This window comes from Oncorhynchus masou, chromosome 25, assembly GCF_036934945.1.
Source record: "Oncorhynchus masou masou isolate Uvic2021 chromosome 25, UVic_Omas_1.1, whole genome shotgun sequence".
NCBI classification, from domain to species: Eukaryota; Metazoa; Chordata; class Actinopteri; order Salmoniformes; family Salmonidae; genus Oncorhynchus; species Oncorhynchus masou.
Window position 1 is genome coordinate 41,828,542 of NC_088236.1, and position 24,092 is coordinate 41,852,633.

A 24,092-nucleotide genomic window follows, 5' to 3' on the forward strand; every position below is an offset into this window, starting at 1 on the left:
ACTCAAAAGAACAAGGAGGCCTATGTCAGTAGCACTGTTTACAGTAGTATTAATTTAGTAGACTATACATCACATAATATAAGTAAATAGAAGGGTCTCTTTTGTCTACAAATTGGGTAAGAATTTAGGCATTTTGACATTCCAAGTCCAATATGTTTGTGTAAACTTGTAAGGTTAGGCTACTATACAGTGGGGCAAAAAAGTATTAGGCAGCCACCAATTGTACCAGTTCTCCCACTTAAAAAGATGAGAGAGGCCTGTAATTTTCATCATTGGTACACTTCAGACAAAATGAGAAAAATATCCAGAAAATCACATTGTAGGATTTTTTATGAATTTATTTGCAAATTATGGTGGAAAATAAGTATTTGGTCAATAACAAAGTTTATCTCAATACTTTGTTATATACCCTTTGTTGGCAATGACAGAGGTCAAACGTTTTCTTTAAGTCTTCACAAGGTTTTCACACACTGTTGCTGGTATTTTGGCCTATCCCTCCATGCAGATCTCCTCTGGAGCAGTGATGTTTTGGGGCTGTTGCTTGGCAACACGGACTTTCAACTCCCTCCAAAGATTTTCTATGGGGTTGAGATCTGGAGACTGGCTTGGCCACACCAGGACCTTGAAATGCTTCTTACGAAGCCACTCCTTTGTTGCCCGGGAGGTGTGTTTGGGATCATTGTCACGCTGAAAGACCTAGCCACGTTTCATATTCAATGCCCTTGCTGATGGAAGGAGGTTTCCACTCAAAATCTCATGATACATGGCCCCATTCATTCTTTTCTTTACATGGATCAGTCGTCCTGGTCCCTTTGCAGAAAAACACCCCTAAAGCATGATGTTTCCACCCCCATGCTTCACAGTAGGTATGGTGTTCGTTGGATGCAACTCAGCATTCTTTGTCCTCCAAACACGACGAGTTGAGTTTTTACCAAAAAGTTATATTTTGGTTTCATCTGACCATATGACATTCTCCCAATCTTCTTCTGGATCATCCAAATGCTCTCTAGCAAACTTCAGACGGGCCTGGACATGTACTGGCTTAAGCAGGGGGACACGTCTGGCACTGCAGGATTTGAGTCCCTGGCGGCGTAGTGTGTTACTGATGGTAGGCTTTGCTACTTTGGTCCCAACTCTCTGCAGGTCATTCACTAGGTCCCCCCGTGTGGTTCTGGGATTTTTGCTCACCGTTCTTGTGATAATTTTGACCCCACGGGGTGAGATCTTGCGTGGAGCCCCAGATCGAGGGAGATTATCAGTGGTCTTGTATGTCTTCCATTTCCTAATAATTGCTCCCACAGTTGATTTCTTCAAACCAAGCTGCTTACCTATTGCAGATTCAGTCTTCCCAGCCTAGTGCAGATCTACAATTTTGTTTCTGGTGTCCTTTGACAGCTCTTTGATCTTGGCCATAGTGGAGTTTGGAGTGTGACTGTTTGAGGTTGTGGACAGGTGTCTTTTATACTGATAACAAGTTCAAACAGGTGCCATTAATACAGGTAACGAGTAGAGGACAGAGGAGCCTCTTAAAGAAGTTACAGGTCTGTGAGAGCCAGAAATCTTGCTTGTTTGTAGGTGACCAAATACTTATTTTCCACCAGAATTAGCAAATTAATTAATTCAAAATCCTACAATGTGATTTTCTGGATTTGTTTTCTCATTTGGTCTGTCATAGTTAAAGTGTACCTATGATGAAAATTACAGGCCTCTCTCATCTTTTTAAGTGGGAGAACTTGCACAATTGGTGGCTGACTAAATACTTTTTTGCCCCACTGTATACTGTAGGACTAGTGAAAGGTCTGTAGTCCCTAGGGCTAGCTAGGCTCTATAGGCTATAGTCAATAAACTGAAGAAAGAGGTTTCAGTTTTTTTCCATTGTGAAAATTAATGTAGAAATGGAAATCATTGAAATTATAGCAAAGGCATGTAGCCTATCTGGAAACAGTGGAATGACCATCCTGCTGACCAAGAAGGGGCTTATGAGCTTTTCTGGTCACTTGACTTCACAAACAATGAGGTCTTTATAATCAAAAAGGAAAATTGCCACACTGATGACCATAAAATAGGTCAAATCCAATAACTCAATATACCTCTTCTTCGTTTTCGTGCATGGTTTTCAAATAAGATCTGGGCTATACCTTTGAAATTGCACCTTTCATAGGCCTACTGATAGCACAGAGTAGCCTAAAGGAATGCTGTCATGAGTTCATTAAACACCTTCATACAAGTGATAATAACACAGCCTAGGCTACAATGGAATCATCACACCTACAACTAGTATGGGTGTGACCAGACCATAAATAGCCTAGGTTTAATCCATAAGTAGGCTGCAGTTGCTTTACTTGAATAAATAGTGCCTTTTTATTTGTTGGGCTCAATGAACAAAATTCAAAATGGAAAGCAATGAAGTGTCTGCAGATTTAAAGAAAGAGGTAGGCCTTTTATTCATGAGAAAGGTAAAAATAGCCTACTGCTTAATGAAGATATCTGCACAAAATGTATTATCTGTAACTGATGTGTGACAGAGAAATGTGTTTCATGGCATATTTAATAGTTACTGTGTCTAAAGAGTGCAGAGTTTCCCACTCGTAAAAAATAGAGAAGTCTGTAATGCAATGTTATGCTCCGATGAGGGGACACTGGGTCATCCAAGGAACAACTGATCAATTGTATTATCCTCACCATATTTATGGGGCAGCCCGACCACATCCTCGAAAGGCATTCCACTTGAGGATGAGTGGTCTACATTAACCTAGGAGAGAGCGACTTTTGCACTTTGCCTTTGGCTAGACAGAAAAACCTGTGTACAATCTGAAGTTGGACATACTGTAAGATAAAAACAAAAAGCAGGACTCAAAATGACTAAAGGAGACACGGAATATCAATTTTTGCTTGAAAGCAGCAAAGAAACAAAAGAGAAAATTAAGGTATGCACAATAATAATAATAATAATTATGAAGAAGAAGTGTTATTGCTATATTAGTAATAATAACAACAGTAATAACACATTACATTTACATTTAAGTCATTTAGCAGACGCTCTTATCCAGAGCGACTTACAAATTGGTGAATTCACCTTCTGACATCCATCTTCTCTGACCCGAATTCACATGTATTGTTATTATTATTATTGGTGTTGTTGTTATTATTATTATCATTAGTGAGAATTATAAGTTATATTTAATCAATGATAAATAATAAATACATGTATTATAATGCATATCTTGTTTTAAACTAACTAAGCCCACTGTTTTTGGTGTCCTTCACCTGCAAACAGGGACTCAAATTATTACAAAGTTATTTAAAGAAACCAATAGCCTATTTCATTGTCTACACTTGGCTATTGTAATGGGCTACACCCGTGAGAGTTCTCCTTTTTCTGTTCAATGCTGAAAGTTGAAAAGTACAGCACAGAATCTGAACATATCATCTGATGCTAAACCACCAATTATGTGTGTTATTGGTTTCAGCGTCCGAACAAATCCCTTCTACTGGCAGTTTGTGCAGCTTGCATTGGAGGAACCTTTCAATATGGTTATAATATTTCAATCATCAATGCCCCCACCAAGGTAAGACATTATGGTCAATATGTGTCTACTTAAAAAGGGGGGGGGGCTGAAGTTGCTACATCCATTTTGGGACTTAATTAAGGATATGGACCTACTTATTCCTTAAGAATGTAACTTGTAAATGCCCCTTAGTTCAACTGCTGTACCCCGTCACAACCCAAAATGTGAGATCATTTTATTCCAATGTTTGTAAACAAAGTAAATGTAAACACTGTATAGCCTTGAAACATGGTTTAAACTATCATTTGTATGTCGTGGATGGTCAGCCCTTGCATCAATAGCTCTGTCTATGAACTTGAGCTTGGTTACATTTATCCAGACCCCTCCCTCAGCTTTTTACTGAAACAGTGGAGGGGATTACATTTTGTCATTGTTTCAACCGCAGATTGCTCCTTTAAGTTTAATATACTTAGATGGCTAAATAGAACATGTTTTGGTGTTATTGAATTCATGAGAAGGTGATACTGACATTGGATAATCATTTGTAGCAGTCACACACAGCTCTGGAGGCTCCATGTAAATATTAGGGCACATTTACAAGGGAATCATGACAACAACAAAAAATAACACTTACGAGCATGTAACATGTAACCCTTTTGAGTAAAAAGAGATGAATTCTACTGTGTCATTTCAGTATTGTGCAACTGCTGCGTGTTGGTACATTTCTCACACACATTCAGAGGTATAATACGTTCTTAAGTCATGCAAATTACAATTCCATTTCAGCTGTGAGCAGTGCACAGCAGCTTTTCAAGGCTATGTTGAGTTAGGGGTGCTTTTTCTCCAGTCTGTGCAGAATTTCATCAACCAAACCTGGCAGGAGCGCTATGATGAGGACATCTCAGAGCAAAACCTCACTCTCCTGTGGTCCAGCATCGTGTCCATTTTCACAATAGGAGGATTCATTGGAGCAACTATAGGTGGAACACTGGCCATTCGATTTGGGAGGTATAAAGTAGTGTTTTGTTAATAGTGGCTTGAATCCTCATTTGGATATTTGTGTTTACACATAGGCTATTACTGTTTTGGCAATAGCCATTAGACTGCATGCATTTTTTCCCGCCAAACAAGGCACTTTCAATACAAGTTTAATTAACGGCAATTATTCTGTGTCAAAGAAAGGGGACACTAATGATGAACAACGCATTTGCCTTACTGGCTGCTCTGTTGATGGGCCTGAGCTACCCCACTGGATTATTTGAACTGCTCATCGTTGGACGATTTCTCACAGGAGTAAATGCGGGTAAATATGTCAGTGTGTTAGTCAAGGGAAGTGTTGACATCAGCAGTTTGCGGTCTTTATTTCTTAGCTGGATGTGTTGAAAAATGTATATTTATTGAAGGTTTTGTCTTGTCTGTAAGTTAATGTGCCACACTTTGTTCTAATAATATGCTGATTGCCAGGTATCGGCATATGCGTTCAGCCACTGTATCTGGGGGAAATCGCCCCAAGGGCACTTCGTGGTGCCATGGCAATGGGGACTTCCATTTTCATCACCGGGGGCATCCTTACTGGACAGGTGATTGGGCTTAAGTAAGTTTAGATCATCCTGGACTATTGCCTACTAACTTCCAGAGTACTTTGAAATGAAGACTGTGCATAACGTCTTGTGTGCGTTCCTATAATGAGTGTCTATGATCCTGCAGGGAGCTCCTCGGTAAAGAAGAACACTGGCCCATCCTGCTCTGCACCACCTGTATCCCAGCGTTCCTGCAGCTCCTCATACTGCCCTGGTTCCCAGAGAGCCCTCGCTACCTGTTGATCGACAGAGGGGATGACGTTGGATGTAGAAAAGGTATGTTCCAATCACATGTCAAAATATCTACCATAATATCTACCACATAAGGACTGACAACAGTCATCGTGCTGAAAACTATTGGGACAGAAAACAGTTGTTTTAGCGAAAAATCAGGATCCAAGTCTGCAAACCTAAATTGTAACGTAACCTACGATCATTCATCTAAAAAAAAGAGAGCCGACCTGTGTCACTCCGTACCTGAACATTGATTTGACATGATGGAAAGTTTAGAGGGGGTGATGATTCTTCCTTTATCTGAGATCAGAAGGGACGGGAAACATAAATTATACAAATCTTTCCCCTTGAGAGACATACTGGGTCAAGCACATGACTGCAATGCATACTGTAACAGCAAGTTACACTGCGAATAGGCAATGTCTCTCATTAGTCACACAATCCTTGCTAATCAAATAAATACCTCTGTGTATCCCACTGTGTCTGTCCGGTTTGGTTACGCTGGCTGGGTGGATTCCTGTTATGAGTGTGAGGGATAATAAATGAAGCGTGGAGTGGAAAGAGACCATGTGAGCTGTGTCTTGTGTTTCCTGTGGACAGCGATGAAGCAACTCCACGGCACGGATAACTTTGATCGCGAGCGGGAGGACATGGAGAGGGAGAGGGTCAGCGCCATTGGCATTAAACCCAAGAAGCCGTGGCAGCTGTTCATGGACCGCAGCCTCCGCTGGCAAGTCCTCACCATCATCCTGCTCAACGCTGCCCAGCAGCTCAACGGCATCAACGCTGTATGTTAGCAACAGACCACATTTCCACACATGACCCTATGTCCCCTCGGGGGTGCAATGTTTATCAGTATGAACTCAAATCAGAAGAAGTTGGTTTAAATGTACAATATTCCATTCACAGAACTCTCATGTTAAATTAATATACCTGCAGGACATACAGATTGTTATAGGGCATACACGTTGACGGATCTAGCTTGTATGGCTCCCTGGGCGCCCCCCCCTCTTTTATTCTCTGTTCTGAACGTACTGGACAACCAGTTCTTTTAGCCTTTAGCCGTACCCTTATCCTACTCCTCCTCTGTTCCTTTGGTGATGTGTAGGTTAATCCAGGCCCTGCAGTGCCTAGCTCCACTTCCGTTCCCCAGGCGCTCTCATTTCTTGACTTCTGTAACCGTAAAAGCCTTGGTTTCATGCATGTTAACATTAGAAGCCTCCTCCCTAAGTTTGTTTTATTCACTGCCCTAGCACACTCTGCCAACCCGGATGTCCTAGCCGTGTCTGAATCCTGGCTTAGGAAGACCACCAAAAACCCTGAACTTTCCATCTCTAACTATAACATTTTCTGACAAGATAGAACTGCCAAAGGGGGCGAGTTCTGTCTTACTATCCAGGTCAGTGCCCAAACAATTTGAGCTTCTACTTTTAAAAGTCCACCTCTCCAGAAACAAGTCTCTTACCGTTGCCGCTTGCTATAGACCACCTGCCCCCAGCTGTGCCCTGGACACCATATGTGAATTGATTGCCCCCCATCTATCTTCAGAGCTCGTGCAGTTAGGTGACCTAAACTAGGACATGCTTAACACTCCGGCCATCCTACAATCTAAGATTGATGCTCTCAATCTCACACAAATTATCAATGAACCCACCAGGTACAACCCCAAATCTGTAAACACGGGCACCCTCATAGATATCATCCTAACCAACCTGCCCTCCAAATACACCTCTGCTGTCTTCAACCAGGATCTCAGCGATCACTGCCTCATTGCCTGCGTCCGTAATGGGTCTGCGGTCAAGCAACTACCCCTCACCACTGTCAAACGCTCCCTAAAACACTTCAGCGTGCAGGCCTTTCTAATCGACCTGACCCGGGTATCCTGGAAGGATATAGACCTCATTCCGTCAGTATAGGAGGATGCCTGGTTATTATTTAAAAGTGCTTTCCTCACCATCTTAAATAAGCATGCCCCATTCAAAAAATGTAGAACCAGGAACAGATATAGCGCCTGGTTTCAATCTAGACCTGACTGCCCTTGACCAGCACAAAAACATCCTGTGGCGTACTGCAGTAGCATCGAATAGCCCCCGCGATATGCAACTTTTCAGGGAAGTTAGGAACCAATATACACAGGCAGTTAGGAAAGCAAAGGCCAGCTTTATCAAACAGAAATTTGCATCCTGTAGCACTAACTCCAAAAATGTATGGGACACTGTAAAGTCCATGGAGAATAAGAGCACCTCCTCCCAGCTGCCCACTGCACTGAAGCTAGGAAACACTGTCACCAACGATAAATCCGCGATAATTGAGAATTTCAATAAGCATTTTTACACGGCTGGCCATGCTTTCCACCTGGCTAACCCTACCCCGGTCAACAGCCCTGCACCACTCACTGCAACTTGCCCAAGCCTCCCCCATTTCTCCTTCACCCAAAACCAGAAAGCTGATGTTCTGATAGAGCTGCAAAATCTGGACCCCTACAAATCAAATCAAATCACATTTATTTGTCACATACACATGGTTAGCAGATGTTAATGTGAGTGTAGCGAAATGCTTGTGCTTCTAGTTCCGACAATGCAGTAATAACCAACGAGTAATCTAACTAACAATTCCAAATCTACTACCTTATACACACAAGTGTAAAGGGATAAAGAATATGTACATAAAGATATATGAATGAGTGATGGTACAGAGCGGCATAGGCAAGATGCAGTAGATGGTATCGAGTACAGTATATACATATGAGATGAGTATGTAAACAAAGTGGCATAGTTTAAAGTGGCTAGTGATAAATGTATTACATAAAGATGCAGTAGATGATATAGAGTACAGTATATACGTATACATATGAGATGAATAATGTAGGGTATGTAAACATTATATTAAGTAGCATTGTTTAAAGTGGCTAGTGATATATTTTACATCAATTCCCATCCATTCCCATCCATTCCCATTATTAAAGTGGCTGGAGTTGAGTCAGTGTGTTGGCAGCAGCCACCCAATGTTAGTGGTGGCTGTTTAACAGTCTGATGGCCTTGAGATAGAAGCTGTTTTTCAGTCTCTCGGTCCCAGCTTTGATGCACCTGTACTGACCTCGCCTTCTGGATGATCACGGGGTGAACAGGCAGTGGCTCGGGTGGTTGTTGTCCTTGATGATCTTTATGGCCTTCCTGTGACATCGGGTGGTGTAGGTGTCCTGGAGGGCAGGTAGTTTGCCCCAGGTGATGTGTTGTGCAGACCTCACTACCCTCTGGAGAGCCTTACGTTTGTGGGCGGAGCAGTTGCCGTACCAGGCAGTGATACAGCCCGACAGGATGCTCTCGATTGTGCATCTGTAGAAGTTTGTGAGTGCTTTTGGTGACAAGCCAAATTTCTTCAGCCTCCTGAGGTTGAAGAGGCGCTGCTGCGTCTTCTTCATGATGCTGTCTGTGTGGGTGGACCAATTCAGTTTGTCTGTGATGTGTACGCCGAGGAACTTAAAACTTACTACCCTCTCCACCACTGTCTCATCGATGTGGATAGGTGGGTGTTCCCTCTGCTGTTTCCTGAAGTCCACAATCATCTCCTTAGTTTTGTTGACATTGAGTGTGAGGTTATTTTCCTGACACCACACTCCGAGGGCCCTCACCTCCTCCCTGTAGGCCGTCTCGTCGTTGTTGGTAATCAAGCCTACCACTGTTGTGTCGTCCGCAAACTTGATGATTGAGTTGGAGGCGTGCGTGGCCACGCAGTCGTGGGTGAACAAGGAGTACAGGAGAGGGCTCAGAACGCATCCTTGTGGGGCCCCAGTGTTGAGGATCAGCGGGGTGGAGATGTTGTTGCCTACCCTCACCACCTGGGGGTGGCCCGTCAGGAAGTCCAGTACCCAGTTGCACAGGGCGGGGTCGAGACCCAGGGTCTCGAGCTTGATGACGAGTTTGGAGGGTACTATGGTGTTAAATGCTGAGCTGTAGATGAACAGAATTCTCACATAGGTATTCCTCTTGTCCAGATGGGTTAAGGCAGTGTGCAGTGTGGTTGAGATTTCATCGTCTGTGGACCTATTTGGGCGGTAAGCAAATTGGAGTGGGTCTAGGGTGTCAGGTAGGGTGGAGGTGATATGGTCCTTGACTAGTCTCTCAAAGCACTTCATGATGACGGAAGTTAGAGCTCCGGGGCGGTAGTCGTTTAGCTCAGTTACCTTAGATTTCTTGGGAACAGGAACAATGGTGACCCTCTTGAAGCATGAGGGAACAGCAGACTGGGATAAGGATTGATTGAATATGTCTGTAAACACACCAGCCAGCTGGTCTGCGCATGCTCTGAGGGCGCGGCTGGGGATGCCGTCTGGGCCTGCAGCCTTGCGAGGGTTAACACGTTTCAATGTTTTACTCACCTCGGCTGCAGTGAAGGAGAGTCCGCATGTTTTGGTTGCGGGCCGTGTCAGTGGCACTGTATTGTCCTCAAAGTGGGCAAAATAAGTTATTTAGTCTGCCTGGGAGCAAGACATCCTGGTCCGTGACTGGGCTGGTTTTCTTTTTGTAATCCGTGATTGACTGTAGACCCTGCCACATACCTCTTGTGTCTGAGCCGTTGAATTGCGATTCTACTTTGTCTCTATACTGACGCTTAGCTTGTTTGATTGCCTTGCGGAGGGAATAGCTACACTGTTTGTATTCGGTCATGTTTCCGGTCACCTTGCCCTGATTAAAAGCAGTGGTTCACGCTTTCAGTTTCACGCGAATGCTGCCATCAATCCACGGTTTCTGGTTTGGGAATGTTTTAATCGCTGCTATGGGAACAACATCTTCAACGCACATTCTAATGACCTCGCTCACCGAATCAGCGTATTCGTCAATGTTGTTGTTTGACGCAATACGAAACATTACCCAGTCCACGTGATGGAAGCAGTCTTGGAGCGTGGAATCAGATTGGTCGGACCAGCGTTGAACAGACCTCAGCGCGGGAGCTTCTTGTTTTAGCTTCTGTCTGCAGGCAGGGAGCAACAAAATGGAGTTGTGGTCAGCTTTTCCGAAAGGAGGGCGGGGAAGGGCCATATATGCGTTGCGGAAGTTAGAATAGCAATGATCCAAGGTTTTACCAGCCCTGGTTGCGCAATCGATATGCTGATACAATTTAGGGAGTCTTGTTTTCAGATTAGCCTTGTTAAAATCCCCAGCTACAATGAATGCAGCCTCAGGATATGTGGATTCCAGTTTGCAAAGAGTCAAATAAAGTTTGTTCAGAGCCATCGATGTGTCTGCTTGGGGGGGAATATATATGGCTGTGATTATAATCGAAGAGAATTCCCTTGGTAGATAATGCGGTCAACATTTGATTGTGAGGAATTCTAAATCAGGTGAACAGAAGGACTTGAGTTCCTGTATGTTGTTGTGACCACACCACGTCTCGTTAACCATAAAGCATACGCCCCCGCCCCTCTTCTTACCAGAAAGATGTTTGTTTCTGTCGGCGCGATGCGTGGAGAAACCAGCTGGCTGCACCAACTCTGATAGCGTCTCTCGAGTGAGCCATGTTTCCGTGAAGCAAAGAACGTTACAGTCTCTGATGTCCCTCTGGAATGCTACCCTTGCTCGGATTTCATCAACCTTGTTGTCAACAGACTGAACATTAGCGAGAAGTATGCTAGGGAGTGGTGCGCGATGTGCCCGTCTCCGGAGTCTGACCAGAAGACCGCTTCGTTTCCCTCTTTTACAAAGTCGTTGTTTTGGGTCGCCGGCTGGGATCCATTCCGTTGTCCTGGGTGAAAGGCAGAACACAGGATCCGCTTCGCGAAAGTCCTATTCTTGGTCGTACTGATGGTGAGTTGACGCTGCTCTTATATTCAGTAAGGGCTAGACAAGCTGAAATTGTTGTAATCCCTATTACTAGCTTATTCAACCTATCGTCTGAGATCCCCAAAGATTGGAAAGCTGCCGCGGTCATCCCCCTCTACAAAGGGGGAGACCCTCTTGACCCAAACTGCTACAGACCTATATCTATCCTACCCTGCCTTTCTAAGTTCTTCGAAAGCAGAGAGTTCACCGACCATTTAGAATCCCACCGTACCTTCTCCACTATGCAATCTGGTTTCAGAGCTGGTCATGGGTGCACCTCAAGCCATGCTCAAGGTCCTAAACGATATCATAACCACCAAGAGACAATACTGTGCAGCTGTATTCATCGACCTGGCCAAGGCTTTCGATTCTGTCAATCACCACATTCTTATCGACAGACTCAACAGCCTTGGTTTCTCAAATGACTGCCTCGCCTGGTTCACCAACTCCTTCTCTGACAGAGTTCAGTGTGTCAGGGCCTGGTGTCCGGACCTCTGGCAGTCTCTATGGGGGTGCCACAGGGTTCAATTCTCAGGCCAACTCTTTTCTCTGTATACATCAATGATATTGCTCTCGCTGCTGGTGATTCTCTGATCCACCTCTACGCAGACGACACCACTCTGTATAGTTCTGGCCCTTCTTTGGACACTGTGTTAACTAACCTCCAGACAAGCTTCAATGCCATACAACTCTCCTTCCGTGGCCTCCCACTGCTCTTAAATGCAAGCAAAACTACATGCATGCTCTTCAACCGATCGCTGTCCACACCTACCCAGCCATCCAGCATCACTACTCTGGACGGTTCTGACTTAGAATATGTAGACAACTACAAATACCTAGGTGTCTGGTTGGACTGTAAACTCTCCTTCCAGACTCACATTAAGCATCTCCAATCCAAAATTAAATCTAGAATCAGCTTCCTATTTCGTAACAAAGCATCCTTCACTCATGCTGCCAAACATACCCTAGTAAAACTGACTATCCTACCGATCCTTGACTTCGGCGATGTCATTTACAAAATAGCCTCCAACACTCTACTCAGTAAATTGGATGCAGTCTATCACAGTGCCATCCGTATTGTCACCAAAATCCCATATACTACACTGCGACCTGTATGCTCTGGTTTGCTGGCCCTTGCTTCATATCCGTCGCCAAACTCACTGGCTCCAGGTCATCTATAAGTCGTTGCTAGGTAAAGCCCTGTCTTATCTCAGCTCACTGGTCACCATAGCAGAACCCAACCTCAGCACGCGCTCCAGCAGGTATAACTCCCTGGTCACCCCCAAAGCCAATTCCTCCTTCGGCCGCCTTTCCTTTCAGTGTTCTGCTGCCAATGACCGGAACGAACTGCAAAAATCACTGAAGCTGGAGACATATCTCCCTCTCTAGCTTTAAGCACCAGCTGTCAGAGCAGCTCACAGATCACTGCACCTGTACATAGCCAATCCAACTAGCCTATCAATCACCATAGTGCTTCTACACCTGCATTGCTTGCTGTTTGGGGTTTTAGGCTGGGTTTCTGTACAGCACTTTGAGATATCAGCTGATGTAAGAAGGTCTATAAAATACATTTGATTTGATATTGTTATATATTTCATTTATTTTGCTCCTTTGCGCCCCCAGTACCGCTACTTGCACACTCATATTTTTTTTACATCTATCACCCCAGTGTTTATTTTGCCATACTGTAATAATTTTGCCACTATGGCCTATTTATTGCCTTACTCATCTCATTTGCACACACTGTATATAGACTTTCTCTATTCTATTATTGACTGTATGCTGGTTTATTCCATGTGTAACTCTGTTGTTGTTTGTGTCGCGCTGCTTTGCCAGGTCACAGTTGTAAATGAGAACTTGTTCTCAACTAGCCTACCTGGTTAAATAAAGGTGGAAAAAAAAGTTGGTTTGGACATCTACTTTGTGCATGACACACAAAGTAGATGTCACACAAAGTAGATTATGACACACAAAGTAGATTATTTCACTTAATTTTTTCACATCATTCTCTCTATCACAATTCCAGTGGGTCAGAAGTTTACATACACTAAGTTGACTGACTTTAAACTGCTTGGAAAATTCCAGAAAATTATGTCATGGCTTTAGAAGCTTCTGATAGGCTAATTGACATCATTTGAGTCAATTGGAGGAGTATATGTGTATGTATTTCAAAGCCTACCTTCAAACTCAGTGCCTCTTTGCTTGAAATCATGGGAAAATCAAAAGAAATCAGCCAAGACCTCAGAAAAAAATTGTAGACCTCCACAAGTCTGGTTCATCCTTGGGAGCAATTTCCAAACGCCTGAAGGTACCACGTTCATCTGTACAAACAATAGTACGCAAGTATAAACACCATTGGACCACGCAGCCGTCATACCGCTCAGGAAGGAGACACGTTCTGTCTCCTAGAGACGAGCGTACGAAAAGTGCAAATCAATCCCAGAACAACAGCAAAGGACCTTGTGAAGATGCTGGAGGAAATAGGTACAAACGTATCTATATCCACAGTAAAATGAGTCCTATATCGACATAACCTGATAGGCCGCTCAGCAAGGAAGAAGCCACTGCTCCAAAACGGCCATAAAAAACAGGCTATGGTTTGCAACTGCACATGGGGACAAAGATTATGATCTTTGGTGAAATGTCCTCTGGTCTGATGAAACAAAAATAGAACTGTTTGGCCATAATGATCATCGCTATGTTTGGAGGAAAAAGGGGGAGGCTTGCAAGCCGAAGAACACCATCCCAAACGTGAAGCACGGCGGTGGCAGCATCATGTTGTGGGGGTGCTTTGCTGCAGGAGGGACTGGTGCACTTCACGTAATAGATTTAAAAAAAAAAAAATGTATTTCACCTTTATTTAACCAGGTAGGCTAGTTGAGAACAAGTTCTCATTTACAACTGCGACCTGGCCAAGATAAAGCATAGCAGTGTGAACAGACAACACAGAGTTACACATGGAGTAAACAATTAACAAGTCAATAACACAGTAGAAAAAAAGGGGAGTCTATATACAATGTGTACAAAAGGCATGAGGAGGTAGGCGAATAATTACAATATTGCAGATTAACACTGGATTGATAAATGATCATATACAGGTAGAGATATTGGTGTGCAAAAGAGTAGAAAAGTAAATAAATAATAACTGTGGGGATGAGGTAGGTGAAAATGGGTGGGCTATTTACCAATAGATTATGTACAGCTGCAGCGATCAGTTAGCTGCTCAGATAGCTGATGTTTGAAGTTGGTGAGGGAGATAAAGGTCTCCAACTTCAGCGATTTTTGCAATTCGTTCCAGTCACAGGCAGCAGAGTACTGGAACGAAAGGCGGCCGAATGAGGTGTTGGCTTTAGGGATGATCAGTGAGATACACCTGCTGGAGCGCGTGCTACGGATGGGTGTTGCCATCGTGACCAGTGAACTGAGATAAGGCGGAGCTTTACCTAGCATGGCCTTGTAGACGACCTGGAGCCAGTGGGTCTTGCGACGAATATGTAGCGAGGGCCAGCCGACTAGAGCATACAAGTCGCAGTGGTGGGTAGTATAAGGTGCTTTAGTGACAAAACGGATGGCACTGTGATAAACTGCATCCAGTTTGCTGAGAAGAGTGTTGGAAGCAATTTTGTAGATGACATCGCCGAAGTCGAGGATCGGTAGGATAGTCAGTTTTACTAGGGTAAGCTTGGCAGCGTGTGTGAAGGAGGCTTTGTTACGGAATAGAAAGCCGACTCTTGATTTGATTTTCGATTGGAGATGTTTGATATGGGTCTGGAAGGAGAGTTTGCAGTCTAGCCAGACACCTAGGTACTTATAGGTGTCCACATATTCAAGGTCGGAACCATCCAGTGTGGTGATGCTAGTCGGGCATGCGGGTGCAGGCAGCGATCGGTTGAAAAGCATGCATTTGGTTTTACTAGCGTTTAAGAGCAGTTGGAGGCCACGGAAGGAGTGTTGTATGGCATTGAAGCTCGTTTGGAGGTTAGATAGCACAGTGTCCAATGACGGGCCGAAAGTATATAGAATGGTGTCGTCTGCGTAGAGGTGGATCAGGGAATCGCTCGCAGCAAGAGCAACATCATTGATATATACAGAGAAAAGAGTCGGCCCGAGAATTGAACCCTGTGGCACCCCCATAGAGACTGCCAGAGGACCGGACAACATGCCCTCCGATTTGACACACTAAACTCTGTCTGCAAAGTAATTGGTGAACCAGGCAAGGCAGTCATCCGAAAAACCGAGGCTACTGAGTCTGCCGATAAGAATATGGTGATTGACAGAGTCGAAAGCCTTGGCAAGGTCGATGAAGATGGCTGCACAGTACTGTCTTTTATCGATGGCGGTTATGATGTCGTTTAGTACCTTGAGTGTGGCTGAGGTGCACCCGTGACCGGCTCGGAAACCAGATTGCATAGCGGAGAAGGTACGGTGGGATTCGAGATGGCATCATGAGGAATGGAAAATGATGTAGATTTATTGAAGAAACATCTCAAGACATCAGTCAGGAAGTTAAAGCTTGGTTGCAAATGGGTCTTCCAAATGGACAATGACCCCAAGCATACTTCCAAAGTTGTGGCAAAATGGCTTAAGGACAACAAAGTCAAGGTATTGGAGTGGCCATCACAAAGCCCTGACCTCAATCCTATAGAAAATGTGTGGGCGGAACTGAAAAAGAGTGTGCGAGCAAGGAGGCCTATAAACCTGACTCTGTTACACCAGCTCTGTCAGGAGGAATGGGACAAAAATCACCAAACTTATTGTGGGAAATTATGGAAGGCCACTTGAAACATTTGACCCAAGTTAAACAATTTAAAGGCAATGCTACAAAATACTAATTGACTGTATGTAAACTTCTGACCCACTGGGAATGTGATGAAAGACATAAAAGCTGAAATAAACCATTCTCTCTACTATTATTCTGACATTTCACATTCTTAATATAAAGTGGTGATCCTAACTGACCTAAGACAGGGAATTTTTACTAGGATTAAATGTCAGGAATTGTGAAAGACTGAGTTTAAATGTATTTGGCTAAGGTGTATGTAAACTTCCGACTTCAACTGTGGTATGATATGTAATACACCAGGTATAGGCAACTGGCTGCCGCCCCCCTTTTGTAGGCTTGCGGATCAACTCCCCCCAACAAAATTTTTCTTAGGGCCCCAAAAGGCTAGGGCTCGTTCTGACTGCATGATGAGTTCAGATTTGAGCTCACCCCCATCAAACTTGTCCATCCCTGTTATACACTATAGGGTATAGTGTGAAGGACCGGTGTTTCATTTGTTTTCTATAACTCTCTCTCTCTTGCAGATTTATTTTTATACAGATTATGTGTTTGAGGAGGCCGGAATTCCAGATGTCAACATACCCTACGTAACTGTGGGCACAGGAGCCTGTGAATGCCTCACTGCCCTTACCTGTGTGAGTGTCAACTATTGGTCATAGTACATACAGTACCATTCAACAGTAGGTCGTTTTTCATAGTTTTTCTTTATTTTTACTATTTTCTATATTGTATTATAATAGTGAAGACATCAAAACTGTGAAATAACACATATGGAATCATGTAGTAACCAAAAAAGTGTTAAACAAATCAAAATATATTTGGGATTTTAGATTCTTCAAAGTAGCCACCTTTTGCCTTGATGGCAGCTTTGCACACTCTTTGCATTCTCTCAACCAGCTTGATGAGGTATTCACCTGGAATGCTTTTCCAACAGTCTTGAAGGAGTTCCCACATGCTGAGCACTTGTTGGCTGCTTTTCATTCACTCTGCGGTCCAACTCATCCCAAACCATCTCAATTGGGTTGAGGTTGGGTGATTGTGGAGGCCAGGTCATCTGATGCAGCACTCCATCACTCTCCTTCGTGGTCAAATAGCCCTTACACAGCCTGGAGTTGTGTTTGGGTCATTGTCCTGTTGAAAAACAAATGATAGTCCAACTAAGTGCAAACCAGATTGGATGGTGTATCGCTGCAGAATGCTGTGGTAGCCTTGCTGGTTTTGTGTGCCTTGAATTCTAAATAAATCACAGACAGTGTCACTAGCAAAGCACCCCCACACCATCACACCTCCTCCTCCATGCTTCATGGTGGAAGCACACATGCAGAGATCATCCATTCACCTACTTTGCGTCTCAGAAAGACACGGCAGTTGGAACCAAAAATCTCAAATTTGGACTCATCAGACCAAAGGACAAATTTCCACCGGTCTAATGTCCATTGCTTGTGTTTCTTGGCCCGAGCAAGTCTCTTCTTATTATTGGTATCCTTTAGTAGTGGTTTCTTTGCAGAAAGTCAACCATGAAGGCCTGATTCACGCAGTCTCCACTGAACAGTTGATGTTGAGATGTGTCTGTTACTTGAACTCTGTGAAGCATTTATTTGGGCTGCAATTTCTGAGGCTGGTAACTCTACTGAACTTATCCTGTGGGTCTTCCTTTCCTGTGGTGGTCCTCATGAGAGCCAGTTTCATCATAGTGCTTGATGTTTTTGTGACTGCACTTGAAGAAACTTTCAGATTGACTGACCTTCATGTCTTAAAGTAATGATGGACTGTTGTTTCTCTTTGCTTATTTGAGCTGTTCTTGCTCCAATATGGACTTGGTCTGTTACCAAATAGGGCTATCTTCTGTATACCACCCCTACCTTGTCACAACTGATTGGCTCAAACGCATTACTTAATTAACTTTTAAACAAAGCACAACTGTTAATTTAAATGCATTCCAGGTGACTTCTTGTCACATATACTGTCACTCATGCTCATGATGGCGCACACCTGTCACCATCGTTACACTCACCAGCGCATCATCAGACTCACCTGGACTCCATCACCTCCTTGATTACCTTCCCTACATATGTCACTCCCTTTGGTTCCTTCCCCAGGCGTTATTATTTCAGTTTCATGTCTGTGTGCTGTTCGTGTTTCTTGTTTTGTATTATGTTCCATTTATTAAATATTCAGTCCCTGTAATTGCTTCGCGACTCAGCGCACTCGTCACACTACTTCATGAAGCTGGTTGAGAGAATGTCAAGTGTGCAAAGCTGTCATCAAGGCAAAGGGTGTCTACTTTGAAGAGTTTCAAATATAAAATATATTTAGATTTTTTTAACACTTTTTGGGGGTTATTACATGATTCCATATGTGTTATTTCATAGTTTTGATGTCTTCACTACTATTCTACAATGTAGAAAATAGTCAAAATAAAGAAGAATCCTGGATTGAGTAGGTGTGTCAACTTTTGACTGGTACTGTATATTTCCAAGTATTTAGTAGCATGCATGGAGTCCATCGTAGAGCGGAAATGTCATACAACCCCATGCCTCTTTGCATGGATTTATGAGTCTTTTAGAATCTTCGTTAATGACTGATCGCTAATTTCATCATGTTATGCTGGAATGACAGTACTGTTCTCATTGAATGCTCTGCTATGATTTATGTTACTATTCATAGAGTGGATTAACATATTTAAGATGTGTTGACTAAAGCTGTAGGATCTTAATCCTGCAGCAACAGGAAATTTGGATTTATAATTAATGGCCATTTTTGTAGGAGTTGATACATTTTTCGTAAGGGAAAATCCAGTTTGAAATTTTAAAGTCGAAATTACCACCTTCAGAAGCCTTTTTACATTTACATTTACATTTAAGTCATTTAGCAGACGCTCTTATCCAGAGCGACTTACAAATTGGTGAATTCACCTTCTGACATCCAGTGGAACAGCCACTTTACAATAGTGCATCTAAATCATTAAGGGGGGGGGTGAGAAGGATTACTTATCCTATCCTAGGTATTCCTTGAAGAGGTGGGGTTTCAGGTGTCTCCGGAAGGTGGTGATTGACTCCGCTGTCCTGGCGTCGTGAGGAGTTTGTTCCACCATTGGGGGCCAGAGCAGCGAACAGTTTTGACTGGGCTGAGCGGGAACTGTACTTCCTCAATGGTAGGGAGGCGAGCAGGCCAGAGGTGGATGAACGCAGTGCCCTTGCTTGGGTGTAGGGCCTGATCAGAGCCTGGAGGTACTGCGGTGCCGTTCCCCTCACAGCTCCGTAGGCAAGCACCATGGTCTTGTAGCGGATGCGAGCTTCAACTGGAAGCCAGTGGAGAGAGCGGAGGAGCGGGGTGATGTGAGAGAACTTGGGAAGGTTGAACACCAGACGGGCTGCGGCGTTCTGGATGAGTTGTAGGGGTTTAATGGCACAGGCAGGGAGCCCAGCCAACAGCGAGTTGCAGTAATCCAGACGGGAGATGACAAGTGCCTGGATTAGGACCTTTTAACCCTCAAATACACTACGTTTTAAAAATCCTGCATTAAAGGAAAATTCTCTTGCAACAGGTTAATCAAATTAATATCCTACATCTGTAGGTTATTTTAACTCCGATCTTATATTTCTCCACGATCTTATTCTTCTGCTGGTATGCCATATGAGATGATGTGTCTTTCAGGGCGTGCTGATCGAAACTCTGGGACGAAAAGTGCTTATCATCGGAGGGTACACCCTAATGGCTTTCTGGTGCATTTGCTTCACTCTGACCCTCACCTTCCAAGTAAAGTATCTTTGATCTAACAATTCCATTTCGGTCTCTTATTAATCAGAATAAGAGACTCGTGTTGTACTTAAGTTATGGTTGTTTAAACCAAAAGGTCCAATGTCACCATTTGTATCTCAATATCCAATCATTTCTGGGTAACAAGCCCCAGTGCAGTCAAAAATGTGATTTTCCTGCGTTTTATATATATTTCCACACTATGAGGTTGGAATAATACGGTGACATTTGAAAAATGAGGATAATGAATGCCCTTTTGGTGTAAGAGTCATTTGAAAAGACCGCCTGAAATGTTAGGCTGTTTTGGTGGGATGGAGCCTGCCTGGTCACATCACCCTGCAGTAAATTAGTTAATAGACCAATAAAAAGAAAGTTCAAAACCTCTCTGCCAATAACAGATAGTTTTCAGTTTTCCACTCCACACTCTCAGACAGTCCTAGCAAAATTCTTGCTTTAGAAATTGCTCTATGCTAAGAAGCTATTTTTGTTTCTTTTTGACAATTGTAATTGAAAACAATCACAGTAAGGTTCTTAATTGTTACCCATAAATTATTTGATATTGAGATAAAAATGGCTGCATTGGGCCTTTGGCTGGCCACTTTGAGAGCACTAGTTTTCTATGATCGAATTGTTGTCTTCTTTCGTTGAACGCAGGGAGCAGGCGTATGGATGCCTTATCTTAGCATGGGATGCGTCTTTGCTTTCATACTCAGCTTTGGCTTGGGGCCAGGTAACCGACAGAACTTACTTATCGCTCATTCATGCCATTATTGCCAAACTTTGTGTGATCTGGCAACAATATTATTATCTGATTATAAATGTATTTGAAACTAACACTATACCTTTGCTTTGTCCTTGGAGGTGGGGTGACAAACATCTTGACCACAGAGTTATTCACACAAACCAGTCGGCCTGCCGCGTACATGATCGGAGGGTCCGTGAACTGGCTCAGCTTCTTCGTCATTGGCATGGTGTTTCCATTTATTGTGGTAGGTTCCAAGTGTTTACATCCGTGGTACTTAACCTTTAAATGAAGGAGTATGGTTAGTGTCGCAGCGGTCTAAGGCACTGCATCTCAGTGCAAGAGGCGTCACTACAGTCCCTGGTTCGAATCCAGGCTGTATCACACCCGGCCATGATTAGGAGTCCCATAGGGCGGCGCACAATTGGCCCAGCGTCATCCGGGTATGGCCAGAGTAGGCTGTCATTGTATATAAGAATTTGTTCTTAACTGACTTGCCTAGTTAAATAAAGGTTAAATAAAAAATAAAAATAAATTGTGTAACAGTAGGTTATAGAATACTAGAGTAGTTTGATCCATACTGTCGATTGATATAAAATTAGGAGAGATGGCTGTTTTGAGAGCTGTTTCTAGATGGGTTTGGTCTGCTTTTTTACCTCCACAGACTAAGTTGCAGCAGTACTGTTTCCTGGTGTTCTTGGTGATATCTGTCTTGGTGGCTGTATACATATTCCTGGTAGTCCCTGAGACCAAGAACAAAACCTTCCTGGAGATCCATACTGAGTTCCAGTCCGGAGATAAGAGGAAGGCTTCAAAAGCAGATGACGGCCCAAGGACAACATTGTTGTCAACCCCTCTGTGAAACACAGCTCCAGTGTTTGCTGAAAGGACTTGTCAAACCTGTACCACATTACTTATTATTCAACAACTGGCAGTGCTATGAATATCTCATTGTCATATTGATACAAAGTTCCAGAATGTGTGTTCTTTGTCAGGGATTGTGAAGTGTAGACATAGTAATTGGAACACAGGAAACAACTTAACAGTACCTAGTTCATTTAAGGGATACTCTGGGATGTTGGCAATAAGGCCGTTTATCTACTTCCCCAGAGTCAGATGAACTCGGGGGTACCATTTTTATGTGTCTGTGTGCAGTTTAACGGAAATTGCTAACAAGTGCTAGCGTAATTGCTAAATAACGCAATGACTTATCTCCTAGCAGATACCATAGACTTACAGACATTATGCTAATCCAGACATTATGCTAATCTGACTCTGGGGAAGTAGATAAAAGGTCTCAAAGCCAAAATCCTTAAGTATCCCTTTAATGTTGCTGATAAGTCCAGATCAATGATTTATATACAGTGGTGCAAAAAAGTATTTAGTCAGCCACCAATTGTGCAAGTTCTCCCACTTAAAAAGATGAGAGAGGCCTGTAATTTTCACCATAGGTACACTTCAACTATGACAGACAAAATGAGAAAAGAAATCCAGAAAATCACATGGTAGGATTTTTTATGAATTTATTTGCAAATTATGGTGGAAAATACGTATTATTCTATTAGGCCCAGTAGTCAAAAATGTGATTTTCCTGTGTTTTACATATTTTTCCACACTATGATGTTCAAATAACTCAGGGTAAAGAGGAAGGAAAATGCCATAACAGGTATAGATACAAATAAAATAAGTTACTACAGAAATTGAGGGATCAATTTTATATTGAAAACACAGATGGGAGATATATATTCCATGTGAATTAAAACACGAAACCTAATATATTCCTTGTCAATTAAAACAAGAAACTGATGCACCCCATGCTCAGTCTGTGCTTCATGCTTGCTGCTATATATACAGACATTTGCAAAGCTGTGATCTCAACTGATATCTCACAAACTAATGGTCAATTTTCGTAAAAGTACATTCTGAGAATGAGCCCCGTCCTATTCATGCATACCTATCGCACTGACAAAAGTCAACCTGCAAGTACGTCACAGCTAAAGATGGTAAAGCACAAGCTGAATGACTACCAGTCGGCAGGGTACTTTTTGCCATGTGCCGGAAACTCTCCCCTAGGTCGGTCCTGGAAGAAACTTAGTTCTCATTTAGAAGCCTCGTAATCACGCCTTTGTAATATTCGCATGACGTTATCACGTAAATTCATTATCTAGGTTAAAGTAAATATACAATTTTAATTGACGGTGTATAACTTTAAGAATGTTGTTGTTTTTACAGCCATAATGTAAACTTTAAAAAACGGAGCATGAACTACAAACATTTACTTGCAAAATAAATTTTAAGCGTTCTTTTATACTAGAAAAAATTTCTTAAACCCTAAGCTAAAATGTAAAAAAAGAGTTGTGGGAAATCTGCCGCTCGACCATCCATTGATCACGCCCTGGCACGACTTTTGTTTTGACTCAGTTGGTGACTATGTAGCCTACAGATTACCGTTCTCAAAGCAATAGAATATTGTGCTGGTAGCATGATCGCGGTTGTTTCTTTTCAAAACAAGAGTCACCTGCAAAGACACACTAAATTGGGAATATCTATTTTTTTGCAGTCTAGTGCAGTAGAACTGTTTTTGAACAGCACTGCAACCACCTTTGAAAAATATATAATTTGACCTATTTTATTGTATATTGGATTATTTATGCAATCATTTATTTTGAAAGTTTACACATAATTATATGTTGAAAGCTACTGTGTAGACTACACAGAGTTTACAAAACATTAAACTGATCAGGTGAATCCAGGTGAAAGCTATGATCCCTTATTGATGTCACTTGTTAAATCCACTTCAATCAGTGTAGATGAAAGGGAGGAGACAGGATAAAGAAGGGTTTTAAGCCTTGTGACAATTGAGACATGGATTGTGTGTGTGTGCCATTCAGAGGGTGAATGGGCAAGACAAAATATTTAAGTGCCTTTGAGGTATGGTAGTAGGTGCCAGGTGCACCGGTTTGTGTCAAATACTGCAACACTGCTGAGTTTTTCATTCTCAACAGTTTCCCGTGTGCATCAAGAATGGTCCACCACCCAAAGGACATCCAGCCAACGTGACACAACTGTCGGAAGCATTGGAGTCGACATGGGCCAGCATTCATGTGGAACGCTTTCGACACCTCGTAGAGTCCATGTCCTGACGAATTGAGGCTGTTCTGGTGGGAAAAGGGGGTGCAACTCAATACTAAGAATGTGTCCTTAATGTTTTGTACACTCAGTGTATATTTAAAGAAATACACTTTAATAAAATACTAATATTTGTTATTGGAATTACTCAATGGAGTCTGCAAAACTTAAATGGGTCAATTGTGCTGGGCAACAGGTTGAATACAGAGTACTGGTGACTCCTAACTCCACCCACTCCATTTACTGCAATGCAATACACGGTATATGGGATACTTGTTGGCTTGTAGAGAGACATTGTTTCTCCCTGTCTCAGCTAAAGTAAGGTGGGAAATACTCAGTAGGGTCTTTTACTAACCAAATATGGTTAGTTTTGGAGGGGGACACATATTTGTTTAGTAGAGACCCAACTGAGTATTTCCCACCTTACTTTAGCTGAGACAGGAAGAACAGTTCTCTCTACAAGCCAGTATGTATCCCATGTACAGTCTATTACCGTGTATTGCATTGGGAGCTATGGATGGGCAGAGTGAAAAGCCA

General features: G+C 42.9%; 1 protein-coding gene across 1 annotated transcript; it reads left to right on the plus strand.

Moving 5' to 3' along the window:
* The first annotated feature begins 2,730 nt into the window (after window positions 1–2,730).
* Window positions 2,731–21,463, plus strand: LOC135514365 (solute carrier family 2, facilitated glucose transporter member 11-like). The gene is made up of 12 exons (XM_064937806.1): window positions 2,731–2,927; window positions 3,471–3,569; window positions 4,357–4,517; window positions 4,688–4,812; window positions 4,974–5,103; window positions 5,217–5,365; window positions 5,924–6,111; window positions 16,450–16,560; window positions 19,583–19,684; window positions 20,339–20,414; window positions 20,546–20,673; window positions 21,091–21,463. The coding sequence occupies exons 1-12, from the start codon at window positions 2,859–2,861 to the stop codon at window positions 21,286–21,288; spliced, it is 1,536 nt and encodes a 511-aa protein (XP_064793878.1). The 5' UTR covers window positions 2,731–2,858; the 3' UTR covers window positions 21,289–21,463.
* Window positions 21,464–24,092: the final 2,629 nt, after the last annotated feature.

What these genes read in the sequence shown, in the direction of transcription:
- LOC135514365 (XM_064937806.1), top strand. Translation starts at nt 2,859, where the DNA reads ATGACTAAAGGAGACACGGAATATCAATTTTTGCTTGAAAGCAGCAAA. An exon ending in CTGGCCATTCGATTTGGGAG is followed by an intron (nt 4,518 to 4,687) that starts GTATAAAGTAGT and finishes TCTGTGTCAAAG; the next exon opens with AAAGGGGACACTAATGATGA. An exon ending in CAGCTTTGGCTTGGGGCCAG is followed by an intron (nt 20,415 to 20,545) that starts GTAACCGACAGA and finishes TTGTCCTTGGAG; the next exon opens with GTGGGGTGACAAACATCTTG.